We start from the raw sequence: 17836 nt of genomic DNA on the forward strand, positions 1-17836 counted from the left end.
TTTCTGTTTATGTGGGAAACCAGCGACTTACAACTGAACTACGCATAACGATGAAACCTACAAGTACAGCTCCTGCCATATGGCTTTCTCTCCACCTTGTGGTGAAAATGCCGTTATTACACTTACTGTGAAACTGGTTGTAGCAGTCAAGGCCAATATTCAATATTTCTTTCGCCTACAAAAGTACACCCAGTGCTTTTAAAACAAGATTTCACTCATCACAATACTACAGACTTGTACTTCATGAGTTTGGAGGCATTTGGTTGAACTGAAACAAGATGCATCTTTACTTCTGTACACTTCAGAAGTCTTTCTGCTGCTGCTATGAGCAGTTACTTTATGAATAAAGACAATCAACCCAGCACCTGTGAGTGCCATACGTGCCCAAACTATAACGCCCCAGCCCCCCACCACCATGTTTCACAGACGAGTGGATGGGTGGTGGCGGGTGCTTTGGATCTTGGGCAGTTCCTTTATTCCTCCACACACTTTGCATGGTCTCTATCCAGAACTCTCCAGGCTCTTTCAGGTACTTCTTCACAAACTGTAACCTGACCATTCTGTTTTGTGGCTAACTAGTGGTTTGCATCTGGCAGTGTACCCTCTGTAGTTCTGTGTGTGAAGTCTGTGGACAGCAGTCACTGACACATCCACACCCGCCTCCTGATGACTGTTTCTGATCCTGTGGACCGGTGTTTTTCTTAATTATGACAAGAATTCTACAGTCATCAACTGTATTCCTTTGAGATTACTAAACTCATTAGCTGCAATTCATACAATAATTGATTTATGATGTGGATATGCTACAAAAAAAACAACCTTTTTTTACATTCAGAAGGTTTTTCCTATGTATCCTAAAGGAGGTTTGGCGTCATTTGTGCACACATCGAGTATTAACATCCACTAAGTTAATTTTGTGTAAGCCCAATGTATTTTTTTTTTGTTGGTTTTTTGAGGATGGATTCGGCAATTGACAAAAAGAGAATAGAGTGACAGGAATGCTGTTTTTTTTTTTTACTACATTTCTTGGAATACCAGAAACCCCATTCCCCGTGGCATACACTGGCTCATCAACCAAGGCCTTCCTATGTGGAGTTTGCATGTTCTCCCATGTCTGCTGGGTACTCCAGTGTCCTTCCACATGCCAAACATATGAAATAGACTAATTAGTGACTTGAGAATTGCCCATAGGTAATGTAAGTTTGAATTTGTGAGCAAATGCTGTGTGTGGGCCCTGAATAGATTTTGAAATATTCTCCAGCATGCAATATATTCCCAGCATACACTGTAGCTACCCAGAATGTACACTGAGTGACCATGTTATTAGGTAGACCTGTACACCAGCAAGTAAATGCATAAAGGCATGCAGTTGTGGCCAAGAGGTTCAGCTGTTTTTAAGTCTAAATGTCAGAATGGGGAAGAAATGTGATCTAAGTGACTTTGACCATGGAATAATTGTTGGTGCCAGACAGGGTGGTTTTCATGCACAGCAGTCTCTATAGTTTGCAGAGAATGGTGCAAAAAAGAAAAAACATCCAGTGAACAGCAGTCCCATGGGCAGAAATGCTTGTTAATGAGAGAGGTCAGAGGAGAAGGGCCAGACTGGTCGAAGCTGAGAGGAAGGTGACAGTCTAAAAGATAATTTGAATAAATTCCTATATGTATATGTTTTCATTTCAGTTCAAAGTGCATGATGGGTGATGCATTTTTAATCCCACAAAGGCCAGTGCAGTGTACACCAAAGTGTGTTGATGTTGTGATTTTGGAATAGTCCAGTATACTATATATAGGCCCAGACCATTCAGAGCAGTGTTGAATTGATCATAACCAGCAGAGAGTATATCATCAGGCAAGGGTACACAATATGTTGGACAAATGTTGTTTTATTATGATTATTTATTTAAGCTCTTACTGATTGATAGGAACATGTCTTGACATCCAGTTTTACTGTTCAACATGAGCAATTGTGTCTGTTCTTACAGTAACCACTGTCCACATCATTAAAAAAAATACAGATACAATAATATCAAAAATACAAGTTACACAGTATATAAAAAAAATACGTGCAAATGCTGGAATGGTCACTTGTAAATTTTCCTCTTTCATAATCCCTTAAAATAATACATATCGGGCAAAAAAAAGGCAATGGAAATATCCCCTTTGCTACATGGTGCAAACAAATCATTGTAAACAAATTATTTACAATATTAAGGAAATTAAACAATATGGCTGAAATCTGAGATATTTCCCATGACACGTTTATCTTGTTTAGTTTTTTTGATTATCAACTCAAAGTAGAAGAAAGTGTCCTGCATCTTGGTATGCTGAGCTTTAAATCAGAGAACATTCACATTTCTTCTAGAAAAGTGGGCTGCATGCTTTCCGCAGTTGTTCCTCTCTTCCCCGACGTCTCTCAGGGGTGAAGCCTGCTAAATCTGAATTTGGAAGCATCTCAGTGCCAGAGTTAATAAAGCAAACACTGGTGTGGCGTTGTTTCCTTATCACTTACAGCAGGCCCTGCTCTAACTGCCCCTCAGGCTAATGCTAAAGCCCCAAACACAAAGCACTGAAACCAACCGAAAGGACGTTTATGAGGGTGTTATATTTTGGTCTGTTTCACGCCTTCCTCAAGTTCCTTCTTCTCCAGGGATATGCTGTCCATCTCTACTTTCTCTTTTTCATTGTCTTTTTCGTTCTCTTTCTCTTTCTCAATGTTGTCACTCTGGAACTGAGCCTCAATCTCAGTGGGGTCGATGTAGGTGTAGAAGTAAGCCATCACGGCAAAGGCTACACACACTGCCACCAGGAGGGAGGCAAAGAGGATGTACTCTGCCCACTGCAGGACACACATGGAAGTGAACAACTGGTCAGATCCCCAGCAAATAAACAACTTACTGCAGTGATTAAGCAGTACTCACACTCACATACACAGACACGCACACACACACTCACACACATACACACACACACACATACACACACACACACATACACTCACACATACACACACACACTCAGACACACACACACACAGACACACACACTCACACACACACGCACACACTCAGACACACAGACACACACACGCACACACACATGCACACATACACACACACACACACACATACACACACACACACACTCACACACACACATATACACACTCACACACACACACACATATACACACTCACACACACGCACACACACATGCACACATACACACACACACACTCACACACACACACATACACACACATATACACACTCACACACACACACACACACATATACACACTCACACACACACACACACACACACACACCTGATCTGGGAGCTTTACAGCTTCTGCCACAATCAGCACAATGATGTTGCCCACGGCGACAGTGAAGAGCCATCCAGCCTGGAGCACCGCCTTCATGTTACTTGGCGCCTATAGTAACCAAGAATGTGAAGCTCAGAATCAAACTATAGAGTGACTGGAATGAACCGGAATTGCCGTTTAATTTAAAATGAGAATGAGAATCAGGACATAAAAAAATATTATTATGATTCTTTTACCCCAATAAATACATTTTAGGATGCTTATTTGAAGACTACCCATCACCACCCAACCCTTTTGTAGAGTTGGGAATCCGCTTGTTGCACATGCGCCCACGTACCTGTGAGTAGGAGAACTCCAGACCAGTAACAGAGAAGACCACCTCTCCACAGGTTATGAGGAAATACTGAGGGATCTGCCAGGCCATGTGCATAGTGTTGGGCTTGATGTCAAGGACCTCTTTAATGGCACCTCCACACTTGATTGGGATATAATAAACAATCCATTCATGTACTGCCAAGTGTCAGAGGAGGATTGAATCTTAAGAAAAAATGACTTACATTCTCTATCCACTGGATGTTGCTGGGAATCACAAGTGTGTAGGAGCTGCCAAATCCAAAAGTCATTGAGAAAGTGCATTCACCCATGGCACTGAAAATTTTGAAGGTTGACCTGGCCAAATGAGAGACAAAATGTAAACATCTATACAAAAGCACAGATTTCCAGAAGACAGGACATTTTTGTGTGTCTAATAGCTAAATAAATAAACAAATAAATAATTAAATAGCTGAATAAATATGCAAAACAAAGGTGAGATAGACAAAAAGTGATTGTCAGTCTGGAAATGGCAAACTAGGATTGAGGAATGGAGAACACTTCTGAATTGTGATTCAGGCAAGCCCGAGTCATGCTGTTTTGCGCTCACGGGGAGCACACTTACTTTCCCTCGTGTAACATAGTGTTGTTTGAAACAGAAGAGGATGCTATCCAAAAGTTGTCCTCTGGGGTTGTCACATTCACCGCGTTTTCCAGTCCATTAACAAATCTGCACACACACACACACACAAAAAGAAATCATAAGAAATAAATAATCATAAAAACAAAATACACACATATTTTGATATCACTAATATTGCTGCTCACAATGAACATCTTGTTAAGTTAGATTCAATTGAATGGTCAGATGGTGAGGACCAGAGTCACTGGATATTAACGTTTCTTAATTGCATGTTTCTTTGCCAAGTTTATTTATATTTCAAACCTAGAGCCAAACAGAAAACTACCATCTCTTAGAACAGACAGGGGACGTAATGAGCATCACCTTATTCAACTGTTCATCCACCTTATAAATAAAAGTAACTTGAACTTGAACTTGAACTTCTACTGACAGAAACAAAGCACCTGCTTACCTGATGGCATTCTCTCCCTGCTCCGGCTTGTTTGTTAAATCATCGACCTGGGAGAGGATAATTACAGTGACATTTCAGCCTTTCCCTCCTCAGGTCTTGCACCTCTGAGCTTTTGTTAAAAAGCAGCAGGATATAAATCCCCAGGACCCAGGGTAGGTTCACAAAGATAACGAGGTGTGAGGGTTGGTGAAACAGGTGGCTTTATCGTGTCCTTCCAATGACTGCTTGCTCTGTCACAATGTGTGTGCTGCTACTGTATGGCAAGTGAAGGCCGTAGAGTCTACTGCTTCAAAAGTTTCGATGACTGACAGAAAAAGGTAGAGCTGCCCATTCTGGAGTTGATAAAAAAACCCTCATTCTCCCATCTCTTTGCAGTGGAGCAATATTTGTCCCATACATATTTATTGTAAACTCTTTTGAACTCCCCGAGACAAAATTACATTGATTGTCATTCTGCTGTACGCATACAACTTGTGGTCTGAGGGGGAGGTTCCAACACTGCAGCATGACTATTTAAATGTAAAAATCATAGTTACCGCCTCCATTGTGAACTTTGCTGGATCGATTAACAGTGTCTGCCTCTTTCCTTTCTGCAGCGGGATTGTACTGACGAAGCCTAGACCAGCAGAGACTGAGATTTCATCCCCTACAAACGTCACATAGTCTGCAGTGGCCTGCAAGTATAATAGGAGAAATTGAACAATATGAGCTTTGCATTATATTCCTCTTGTTGGCAGTGTAGACACCTAGGACTGGTTGTGTCATTGTGGTAAAGATATTACAGGACACAATTGGTAAAAATCTATAGACATAAGATGTATTAGAAAAGAGAATAGTGACACAATGAACAACATCTAAGCATTGTCTCTGTCCATAAGTTACTTGAGAAAGGTTTGCATATTCTAATTTATTTGTCTTCCTCTTGTGAATTTACCTCAAATGGTGGAACTGCAAATGGAGGATTATTTTCAGCACTTATATCCAATGGGCTGTTACCCAGGTTCAGGAATTTGAGCTGAGCCTCATTGGACGCTGGGAAGTTTGGTAGGGTTTTCTGCAAGATTCAAACAAGAAGAAAAGCACAATGAAAACAACACAAATAAAATCGGCATCAGAGTGATGCCCCTGTGTGTGTGTGTGTGAGTGTATGTATGTATGTGTGTGTGTGTGTGTGCATGCGTGTGTGGGTGGGTGCGTATGTGTGTGTACACTGGCATGTATGGGTGTATTTGGGTATATGTGTGTGTTAAAGAGAGAATGAGAATGATACAGATACTCACGTCAATCTCAATCTGTACCAGGGCAGCCGCTACAAAGGCCAAGCCTGCGAGCAGCATTCCAACAGTCATTCTCCTCAGTGGCCTACAGAGCACACACACACAAACACACACACACATGCACACACAAAGTTTAAGGTGACAGTGTAACATACGTGCACACCATTTAGGTATCAGTTGGCCATCACTGGTCACAGAAACAAAAATGCCTTTTAAACATGCAGAGCGCCGGTGGTGGTGGGGACTCACGTGAAATTGAGACCACACTTCTTTATCAACGGGTACACCGCGCTGTCCATAATGGGCACCAGCACCAGGATCAGGATAGGGTTGACCGTCTGTCAAAGAACAGTTATGAGTTAGGATGAGGCACTGAGGGGCACAGGCTGATCAATCAACCATTTAACTGGGGAGCATAAACCAAGAGCGAGGGAGACAGGGTGAGAGAGGGAGAGAGAACAAAGATAGAGATTCTTCAGACTTACTTGCATCTGATCTGGTTGAATTATGAGGAATCCCTGTGAAACACAAAGGAAACAGGACACTATAAGTAACTGAAGGGGGGTATAAGTGATATTAAAACACAATATCCGGTAAAAAAGTGCTCTGTTAACACCTACAAAGTTTCCATCCATGGTGGTGGCCTGCAGTGTCCATCGAGAGCCCTGCAGGGGAAGCCAAAACGTTTAGGGACAGTGTTCTTGCAGCACAATATATTTTCCCTCATGGACTGGGCATAATTGCTACTTGTTAGCTTGTGTAATGTTCCTGCCTCGGTCTTAGATTTTCTGCAACAGGTGGATAACTGCTGAAGAAGTGTCCATGTTACCTGCTGGTCAAAGAGAGCCCAGAACATAGGCAAGGGGATGTAGAGGAACAGGACCTTCAGCACCATCTTCACCTGAGCGATGAGCAGTTTCTGTAGGGGTACGGAAACAGAGAGTCATCTCCAGACCCGCCTGAGCCTGAGGAGATACTGTACGGTGGGCAGTGTGCGGTGTGTGGTGTACAGCAGAGGAGGGGTGCTCTTCGTTTCACCTGGGGAAACTAATGGAATTTGTGAACGAAACAAAATGCTCATAAATGTCGATGAAGTTTAAAAAAATTTAATAATTGAATGTCCCGAATTGAAGTTGTGTACAACTGGTGTAGTGTGTGTGCTGTGCAGGGTATACTGTGCAGGACGTGTGCTGTGCTGTGCAGTGTATATTGTGCAGTGTGTTGGTTGTCCAGTGGGCAGCACATAGAGCTTGGTGTTCAGTATGCAGTGTGAATAGTGTATAAGGTTTGGTTTGAGGGCAGGCATACGTTGTATTTCTCCTCAGCCCAGTCCATCCAGTGCTCTCTCTTTTCGTACTCATCACTCCTGTGTCTGAAACGGTTCTTCACTGCAAACTGCCAAGTGGAAAGACTTACATGAAAACACCTCAACTATTATTTATTTTACTGTACACTAAAGACAATGTTAAAATGTGGGAAATATTTAAGTATTTGAATATTTAGGTAAAATGTGTACTTGTGTCTTCAAGTAATCATTTTTCGAACAGTGTATTTTTAGACCTGATATTTAATACATTTTAGATAAACATTTACCTTACAGGTAATAATGTAAATCTCTGAATTCCAGCAAAATGGGATAGGGGCAGGTAAATAAGGTGAGGGAAGTGGTGAGTGAGCATGTTACTAACTTACCCCAATACATTTACAGACATCCAGCATGATGTTACCCTTGGGGGCTGCCTTGATGTACATTCTGTTCCCGACAATAAACACCACTGCAGAGACACAGAGACACACCGGCAACCGCCGTCAGTCAGGCGGAAGAGCGATGAAGAGAGCAAGAGAGAGAGGGAGTGAAAGAGAGAAAAAAAGAGATGGGAAGAGAGAAAAACAGCGAGAGAGAGGCCATGGGTGAAGTTCTTACCCAGGGCGACCACCATGAGGCCGGCGGGCACACCGAAAGCCAGTGGGTAGCACTTCTGGTGCACATGGATGCCGCACTCCTGGGCTGAGAACACAGAGCACGCAGGAGAGACCATTACACAGAGCACACAGGAGAGACCATTACAGAGAGTTCTCAGGGTTACATCATTAATTATAATAATCAGATCGAGAGGACATGCAGAACACAGAACTCGCAATCTACTTCCTTACTCAAGTTTGGATTGGAATGACCAATCACACTCACACTGCAATGCTCATCACAAACGCCAATGACAGTTTGGGTGAGCACAAACCGTGTGCTCTCTCCTGAACCATGTGATGTCAGCTATTGCTTCATATTGCACTCCAGCTTACAAGCTGGGCACACACAGACACCAGTGGGAGGGAGACCCCTTATGTGCAGCTCAACAGTGAAACTCTCATGCACCCATTGGCCAGTGGAGGTCACTGGTGCGTAATGAGGTGATATCATCTCAGCCAACTGGAACCCTCCCCTCTGTGCAGGACAGCTAGTGCTAATTAGGCTGGGATGCAGAATATAGTCTGCACTGGTGTGGTGTGGATTTGATAATAGACCAAGGAGCCCTTCCATGCGCTAGAGGGTTTCCAGATACCCTGGAGGACTGTGTACATAATGCAATGATGCAAACTACAATAATGGCAAGTACAAGAACAGCCAGAAAACCCATTCAAATATGGTATGACTGAGATATGGGACAAATCAAGATCTTCTCAGAGTAATTCAGGACACGTCTGAAGTATACCTCTGAGAATGGGCGTGATGACGGTGGACAGGAGACTTCCAGCGTTGATAGACAGGTAGAAGATGGAGAAGAAGGTGCTCCTCTGTTTCTCCTTTAAAGAAAAAAGATGGTGGACAGATGGTGAGAGTGCAAAACACACATTCTCTGAGACAGGAACTGTGATGACAGACAGATGGTGTGAGGCAGTAAAAGTAGATAGTAAAACATGATTTAAAAAGATGGTAAACACACTGTATATGGCAAATAAACTTACTATTTGAAATGATACCATCTATATAGTTAGTGAAGATGGTGATGGTTGTTAATGATTAATAAACATAAAATAGTGAACGGAAAAATTGTTGAACAATTATTGAACAATTTGTGGAGATGGCAAACAGACAGTCAAGACAGGAAACAGACAAGTGGACAGTAAAGATGGTAACAGTAACTGGGACAAAGTGATATTCCAGAACTGTAAATGCTCAAAAAAGAGCCTTCTTTTAAAATAGAAAACTGTGTGTGAAAAAACTGACTGAAATTGTATTCTGAAGGCAGCCCTGTGTAAATAATGTAAAATTGTAAAACAAAATGCAAAAATGATGCAAGAACGTGATCCGGCCCTTCTTGGTGTCAGTGGAATGCTTTGCTTATCAGTGTTGTGTCATCAATGTTCCCACAGTTCAACCTTGACACAAGATTGTAAAATAATAGCTGATGGCTATGGATCGTCCATTTGGAATGTATTCCTCAGCTACTGCTGATAACGATTCCTTCAGCGGAGGTAGGGTAAGCTGGGGGGGGGGGGGGGGCGAGATCACACGGAAGACGTAGGAGTGTTCTCACCTGATGATCACCAAACTGGTCCCCTCCAAAAGCCGCCACACAGGGCTTGATCCCTCCTGTCCCCAGAGCGATGAGGATGAGGCCGATCATGGAGAGGGCCCTGAGTGACAGCACAAATGTTACCTGATGCCCAGTTCAGATCAAATTTACTCGAAGATTTCAAACTGTTATTTACAGAATAAAGACTGCAGAGTCCACTTTCATATAATGTTAACATATTAAATGACTATTCCCTTTATAACAAGCCATTTGAAAGGATGCATCTATTCTATCATTGCTCAAAACTCCCTACACTAGACTGAATCTGGGAAAAAAAGAGCAGGCATCGCTGGATATTCTAAGATTCAATATGTTGTATGGGGCAAAATATGTTCTGTGAACATTGTAAAATGGTTACTGTGGGTGGAGACTATGTTGTGCGGGGTGAGCTGTATGGAAGTTGCACGCTCAGGGGAACTCACACGTGTAAGGTCAGGTTGTCCGGGGTCCCGTTTCGATCGGAGTCGGTGATGTCATGGATGGCACTGACCGCCAGCACACCCTGCCCCAGCGTGTAAACGATGGACAGGTAGACGATGGTTCTGTGGGGACAGGAGCGAGTCTCAGCACTCTACCAGGGGCTCCAGCATGGGGACAGGAGAATCAGCACTCTACCAGGGGCTCCAGCATGGGGACATGAGAATCAGCACTCTACCAGGGGCTCCAGCATGGGGACATGAGAATCAGCACTCTACCAGGGGCTCCAGCATGGGGACATGAGAATCAGCACTCTACCAGGGGCTCCAGCATGGGGACATGAGAATCAGCACTCTACCAGGGGCTCCAGCATGGGGACATGAGAATCAAAACTCTACCAGGGGCTCCAGCATGGGGACAGGAGAATCAGCACTCTACCAGGGGCTCCAGCATGGGGACAGGAGAATCAGCACTCTACCAGGAGGTCCAGCATGGGGACGTGAGACTCAGTACTCTACCAGGAGGTCCAGCAAGGGGACAGGAGAATCAGCACTCTACCAGGAGGTCCAGCAAGGGGACATGAGACTCGGGACTCTACCAGGACGTCCAGCAAGGAAATCGCACACCATGTCCGCTTGGTGGGTCACTCACTTGTACTTCCCCAGCCAGGAGTCGGCCACGATGGCCCCCAGGATGGGCGTCAGGTAGCACAGGGCCACAAAGGTGTGGTAGATGGAGGTGGCCGTGTCATCGTCCCACTGGAGGAAGTACTTGAAGTACAGGACCAGCACGGCTGTAGGGGGAACCACAGGATTCAGCCTCCAAACATACACTCACTTTTTTTTACATCGTTATGATTATCATAATCATGGTTATGGGGATGAATGTGACTATTCTTATACTCCAGGGCTGCCCATTGCCCAGGGCTGGAGATCCACCATCCTGTAGATTTTCACTCCAAACCCTAACAAAGCAAGCACACCTCATTCAACGATTCGAGATCTTGCTAATTAGTAGAATCAGATGTGTCAAAGTAGGGTTGGAATGAAAACTCACCCTATAGATCTCCAGGAACAGGGTTGGGCAGGCCTGCTATACTATATTCTTGGTTTTATTAAAAATGTTCCTTTGATTCTAATTACTCCTCTGCAATGGTTTGGCAGCAAGGAAACAAACACGCAGCCTTCAGATCACAAGTTTGACTCCTGCCAACAGCTGACTGCTGTGTTGTTCCATGTGATCCTCCACTCCACCCCACTGTACCCCAGGGACGGGTACATTATGCCCCAAATATACCCCCATTACTCCCAGACCTGACCGCTCGTATTGCGTGTTGTTCCGTGTGTGCCTCACCTCGCATGCCATAGTAGGAGAACCTCTCGCAGAACTCATTCACCACAATGAAGAATATGCTGATGGGGTATCCAAAGACCTCCTGAGACAGGGGAGAGACTGTGAGATACTGCTGAGATACTGCTGAGAACACAGGAGAGAAGGTGTGAGAGGGAGACTGAGACTCAGGTCCACTGCAAAAAAATGACTGTGTTTTACTATTGTAATAAGACCTAAGATTATTATTATAAGTAGAACACATTAGCTTGTTTTTTTGTTTTTGCAGTATAAGAGGACTATCTGAGAGACCTGTGATTAGAGAATCTATCTATCTACAGATTCTATCTGCATGTTATCAAGAGGCACTCAGAAGGAAGTAATTTTTTTTTTCAAACCAGCAACCAGGAGAAAAACAACAAAGATAAAAATGATTAGAGATTTTACACCCTCATTATCAATCTGCTTTCTGATAACCGCGTGAGCAGTACAAGCAAACCAATCTCAGCCAAATTATATCAACAGATAAACAAAGTCACCCAAAATGAAATAAATTAACTTCTCCATGACAGCAAGGAAATGGAAAACCAATAAAGTATAGCTGAGCAGTCTTATTCATTAAGAGTATCACAGTGAATATCTGGTATCAATGGTGCATATCGGAATAAAGGCTTCATCAATAAGAAATGGCTTAAAACATAAAACAGTTCTGTTTTATTCTGTTTTATTCTTTTAGTTCTTAAAATAAACAAACAGGTTTTATATACAGTACTGTGCAAAAGTCTTAGGCACCTTTATAACATTCTGTACAGCTAAGATTCTTTCAAAAATAATTCAATGAAAGGTCCTAAATAAATGTACTATACATTTTACATTATGTTTAATATTTTTTGTGACCACCCTTTGGTGTTAAAACTGCATCACTTCTCTGAGATGGCCAACACTGTCCTGCAGTTCTATAAGAGAATCAGCAGGGTGATTGTTCCAAGCATGTTGGAGAACTTGGTTGGCTCCTTGCTTCTGATCTCAGACAGTTTTTATGTAAATGTCGTCAATTGCTTACAGTAATATGTTACTTCTTTTAATTAAATACAAAAATTTAATTTAATCTTTTGGAAAATGAATATTTGGAAATCTCTTTTATACTAACACACACAAAAAAATAAACATATATATATATATATTCACGGATCGCTCACCTTCGACTTTGGCTTATTCTTCTCGCTTTTCTCTAAGTCTGTCAAAATAAAACCAATCACCGCAAGAACCACAATGGAGATCAAACACCATGCAATCCCCTGTGACCAGGTCTAAATGACCCACGGTAAAAACATCCCCTGAACATAGCAGAAATTAAACGAACCAATAAATTGCCAAGCTTTTGTGTATTTACACACAATATTGTACTCTTAAAAAATGAAATACCAAGGTGCACGCTCAAAAACAATTACACTGTACAGTGCATCCTGAAAACTTGATCAATCTAAGGTAAGATGTTATGCATCCCTGCGCTGTAGGTAAAAACTTTTTTTTAAACTTAACTTTAAGGGTAAATAAAATACACTTAGGGTGGGACGTATAAAAATAAAATAGAGGGGGACGAGTAAAATGTCCCTGAGGGGCCAGTGCTGGGGGCCCCCTGACTGACCTGTCATGATGGCAGTGTTTGGGAGCAGCTCCTGATATCCTCGCTCCTAAAGGATCCTGCGGAAAAAGGACAGAAGGGTCGACTGCAGCTCGACTTTAACACTGGGGAGGCTGGCCTGGGTGTTTTTGTAACTTGCGTTCTGATTAGACCCTGCTTCACCCTCCCAGAATGCAGCGGGTGGACTGTGTCCTCCCTGCTTTATGGTGCTCTGTCGTGTGCAGGGACACGAGCGGCTGAGGGTTGTGCAGAGCACAGCTTTTTATTTTTTGTTGTTGTTGTTGTTGTCACTGAGGTTGTAAATATTATTTTTAACAGTGATGGTGACATTGACATTTTTGTATTGATACATACTGCACACTTATAATTGCTTATAACTGCTTATAACTGAAAAGATGCAGGACAAAGAAATTAATCTTAATTCAATTAAGAAATTAAGAATTAAATCTGGGAGGAAAGGCCCTGTCTGTGTTTGAATGAATGAGACATTGCCAACATACCTAATAAAGTGCTCATTGAGTGTTTATTAGAGTTTAAAAATATATATATTTAAAATCTTCTGCTGCTGTAGCCTATCCACTTAAGAAGTTTGATGCGTAGTGTGCTTAGAGATGTTCTTCTACATACCACTGTTGTAATATGTGGCTATTTGTGTTACTGTCTCTTTCTTGTCAGCTCTCAAAGTGAATGTATATGAGATTATGACCAGCAACACTTTATAATAACTAACATGAGTTAATGCATTAACTGACCTGAGCAAAGAATGAACTTATCTATTCACAAGGAATATTTTAACCATTTGTACCATTCTCTTCCATGTTAACTTAATGCCATTGAAGTATGATTTACTTCTGTTTGGTCATCGCATGCAATGTTTAAAGAAGCATTTCCGATTCCACATTATTTACACCTGCTATTAACCTCAAGCTTCTATTTCTCCAATGCTAATAGCTTGGTGAAGATTAATAAAAAGTTAATAGATAGTTCATTCTTAGTTCAAGTCAGCTGATGCATTAACACATTAGTTAATGGAATATTATTGTAAAATGTATTCAATAAATATTTGTCCTTTACATGACTTCTAATTCTTTGCATGCATATTTGGCAGGTTGGTTTTAGTGACTGTGGAACTTGCCTTCAACTGTATGGAGAACATCCTTGCTTTTAATTGTTAATTAAAGTTAATGTTGAATCTTGATTGAATCCCAACCTTTATCTGTTGACTAAGTGGCCAGTCCTGTCTTAGAATGATGCAATGGGCCTATACAACATTATCCTTCAGGGGGAACAGTGAAGGCCCACAGCCAGCAGCTGGAGTCATGTTTGCGTGACTAAAATCCCACGTAGGCTAAAAAAGCAAACACAACCTATGTTTGTGTAATGGCGTCTCCATTCTCATGTGGTATATTGATTATTATCTATAAATAAAATATTCCAGGGCACTAGACTATGCCAGCGAAGTATCATCCATGCCAGTGTTTGAAAGTATGATTTGATATTGATACTGTATACTGCACAGGAAAAATAAATCAACCACATTGAACTGGACAACACTAATTACAATGATGACTATACTTAGATTTTATTCATTTGTAATGTTAGACAATAAGGGAAATTAAATAATGTATTTCCACTTCTGTACACACAATAGTGTAACATTACACTACATTACAGGCATGACACTTTTATCCAGAGCGACGTACAACAGAATGTGTAACCAAAACCAGGGACAAGTGTGCTGAAAGACCCTAGAGGGAAGTCCAGTTCCAAAGAGTGGTCATCGAATGCAGCACAGCCTCCAGGCCGGAGTAGGGGAGTGCAGACAAGCGCACTCTCCTCTGAAGCATGTGATATAGGCAGCAAATGACATAGAAAATGAAGACACTTCATCTACAGCCTTAGCAAGCAGTTGGGGGTAGAGAGAGATTCGGATCCCAGTCAACTCCCTCCCTACCCTTGGGCAACACTAGATCAACACTATGATGCTACCGGTTCCATTCAGCCAAGGCAATTTACAATTTGTTTACTATATAACTTGTCATTGCACAGATGCTTTTAGCTGAAGTGACATGGTAAGCCATTACACATGGCGAGCAAACACTATTAGAGCAAGAGATAGGTACACTGACAGTCATATAAGTGGCACCATCAAGGTGCTTGCCTCAAGACCAGCAAGACAAAGAAGTAATTGACCTTTTACACTGAGGTGTAATATGGAAAGGTGAGTTTTGAGTGACAGATTGGGGACAATAATTCCTTCATTATGGTATGAGGGCAGAGCAGAAGCAGTTGGTGTGGTCCTTGTCTAAAGACAGGAAAGGCAGTACAATTTGCAGCTTGGTATGCTAGCGTGAGAGATGTGAATTGATATGAGGGTGGCCTGTAGCATAGTGGTTAAGGTACATGACTGGGACACGCAAGGTCGGTGGTTCTAATCCCGGTGTAGCCACGATAAGGTCCGCACAGCCGTTGGGCCCTTGAGCAAGACCAGCAAACACTGCATTGCTCCAGGGGAGGATTGTCTCCTGCTTAGTCTAATCAACTGTATGTCGCTCTGGATAAGAGCGTCTGCCAAATGCCAATAATGTAATGTAATATTTGATCATTGGATTAGTAGATTTGTAATTTGCAGTAGATTATCAACAGGATAAATGACTCAGCACTCAGACTGTATTTTCAAGATACTTGTACTTATGTGCAAACATGCAGAGAAAAGGTTTATGGATTGAAAAACCTCTCCACAAGCAGAAAATACAGTCTAAGTATTTAGACAGTGACACAATTTCTGTTGTTTTGGCTCGGTACTCCAGCACATTGGATTAGAAATAGAAATAAAACCGTGAGTAGGAGGTTAAGATGAAAAATCTCAATGGTATTTACACCCATGAAGTGAACCATGTAGGTTTTTTTTATCCACAGTCCCTTGATTTAAATTGAACACTTTAACCCAACTAAAATTGTCACAAAATACTTATGAACTGCACTGTATATTAGAAGCAAAGAGTCCAGGTCTGCTAGACACATAATAAAGGCAGATAAGGTTCAGATGTAAAAGTGCTGGTTTCATCTCTTCAGGTGCACGTGACCACAGTTTTTATAGGCCTAATAAAGGTGGGTTATCATTACTGCTGCGTTCCTAATACTGCCTGGGAGAGGCAGAGATGAGAAGACCTAGAGAGAGAGAGAGAGAGAGAGAGAGAGAGAGAGAGAGAGAGAGCACCCCTCATTCAAACAGCACCCACCTCATCAACCAAACTCCCAGCACAGAGTCAATGAGACACAAAATGTCCTCTCTCTCCCACCACACTGAAGGCCACAGATCAGGAGCGATTAAGAAAATTACATTACAACACAGGTAGATTTGGTAAATCAAATTTCATAATCATGCTATATAAATGTCTTCTGAGTCATTATAGTCATTATCAATCATAAATGACCGGTTTGAGCCCAATACAATTTCCTTACGAGAATGTTATCCTGATAATGCTTGTCATCTGGAACACATGATCTATTTTAGATGGTCATTGAAATCTTGCGATTAGCTGGTAACAATAAAAAGATGGACATATTAATTCCAGTTCTAGTTTTGTCCACAGTATCTCAGGTGAGTCAGAGAAGAGGATATGCGTAAAAACCTGGACTGAACTTACTCTGGACTGGCTGCACACTGAATAGCCCTGGAACACAGGCCTGCTGTTGGGTATGTAGGCCAGGTTCTCCATGTCTACAGTCAGACACACAGAACTTACTGAGTGGTGTCCAATACTTATTTTTCCTCATATCTCAGTCCATCCATATTTCATATTTAGGTTTGAAGAAGCAGTTAAAAAAAAGAAAGAAAAGGTCACACGCTCAATGCACTGTAGGAGTAATGAAATCAACGCCATTTCCATTTGGTTCTGAGCAGTGTCTCAGAGGTATAGCTGCATATGGTACTTTCAGAGCTGCTAATATAGAAATATATACATTTGCATGTTCGGTTTAAGGCACTGGGAGGGGGAAAAGTAGCGTAGGGGGCGACCTGTAGCGTAGTGGTTCAGGTAAATGACTGGGACACGGAAGGTCGGTGGTTCTAATCCCAGTGTAACCACAATAAGATCCGCACAGCCGTTGGGCCCTTGAGCAAGGCCCTTAACCCTGCATTGCTCCAGGGGAGGATTGTCTCCTGCTTAGTCTAATCAACTGTACCTCGCCCTGGATAAGAGCGTCTGCCAAATGCCAATAACGTAATGTAATGTAAAAAAGTAGAAACAAAACCACGTCTCAGCTGCCCTTTTGGCTCCCCTCCCTGCCTTGCCACTCCACATCTGCTGCCAGAAAAGTTCATACATCGTCAGGTAAAGCGTTTGCTCGCACAGGCAGGCTTTTCACACGGTGGCAGAGGGAGCCCCACTGCTCAGAGGCTGAACACTGCATCAGGAGAGGTGGCGTCCAGTTCAGGGGGATATCCCTGTCAACAGGAAGCGACCAACTCCAGATGCAGTAATATCCTTACACTGGTACCTAACTGCAGACAGAGGCAGTAATATTCTTTCACTTAGTAGCACTTTACCTGAAGCAACAACACTTTTTACATTTGCATTTTACCTGGAACAAGCACAGTAATGTGCTTACAGCAGCACCTTACAAACGACAGGTGCAAATACCACATTACATATACATTAGTGGCATTTCGCCAGCGCTCTCATCCAGAGCAACGTACAGTTGATTAGACTAAGCAGGAGACAATCCTCCCCTGGAGCAATGCAGGGTTAAGGGCCTTGCTCAAGGGCCCAACGGCTATGCGGATCTTATTGTGGCCACATCAGGGATCGAACCACCGACCTTGCGTATCCCAGTCATGTACCTCAACCACTACGCTACA

The 17836-nt window shown here is 42.4% G+C and overlaps 1 protein-coding gene across 1 annotated transcript; it reads right to left on the reverse strand.

Moving 5' to 3' along the window:
* Positions 1-2599: 2599 nt before the first annotated feature.
* On the reverse strand, positions 2600-16694 carry LOC133116297 (solute carrier family 15 member 1-like). Its single transcript, XM_061225735.1, has 23 exons — positions 16623-16694; positions 12527-12637; positions 11352-11433; positions 10650-10791; positions 10004-10123; positions 9543-9642; positions 8718-8808; positions 7934-8017; positions 7702-7784; positions 7318-7404; positions 6839-6928; positions 6630-6674; positions 6495-6527; positions 6259-6347; positions 6013-6094; positions 5667-5786; positions 5269-5406; positions 4733-4779; positions 4264-4368; positions 3884-3995; positions 3664-3801; positions 3327-3434; positions 2600-2836 (listed from the first exon to the last, which is right to left on the reverse strand). Exons 1-23 carry the CDS (start codon positions 16692-16694, stop codon positions 2600-2602), a joined length of 2316 nt encoding a protein of 771 aa, XP_061081719.1.
* Between the last annotated feature and the right edge of the window lie 1142 nt (positions 16695-17836).

The sequence above is a fragment of the Conger conger genome, chromosome 17 (genome assembly GCF_963514075.1).
Source record: "Conger conger chromosome 17, fConCon1.1, whole genome shotgun sequence".
NCBI lineage: Eukaryota > Metazoa > Chordata > Actinopteri > Anguilliformes > Congridae > Conger > Conger conger.

Excerpts from the sequence above, each read along its gene's own strand:
- LOC133116297 (XM_061225735.1), bottom strand. The coding sequence starts at position 16,694 with ATGGAGAACCTGGCCTACATACCCAACAGCAGGCCTGTGTTCCAGGGC. Across the intron at positions 5,407-5,666 it reads TTGCAGTTCCACCATTTGAG|GCCACTGCAGACTATGTGAC; the intron begins GTAAATTCACAA and ends TTATACTTGCAG. Across the intron at positions 3,435-3,663 it reads TGGAGTTCTCCTACTCACAG|GCGCCAAGTAACATGAAGGC; the intron begins GTACGTGGGCGC and ends TGGTTACTATAG.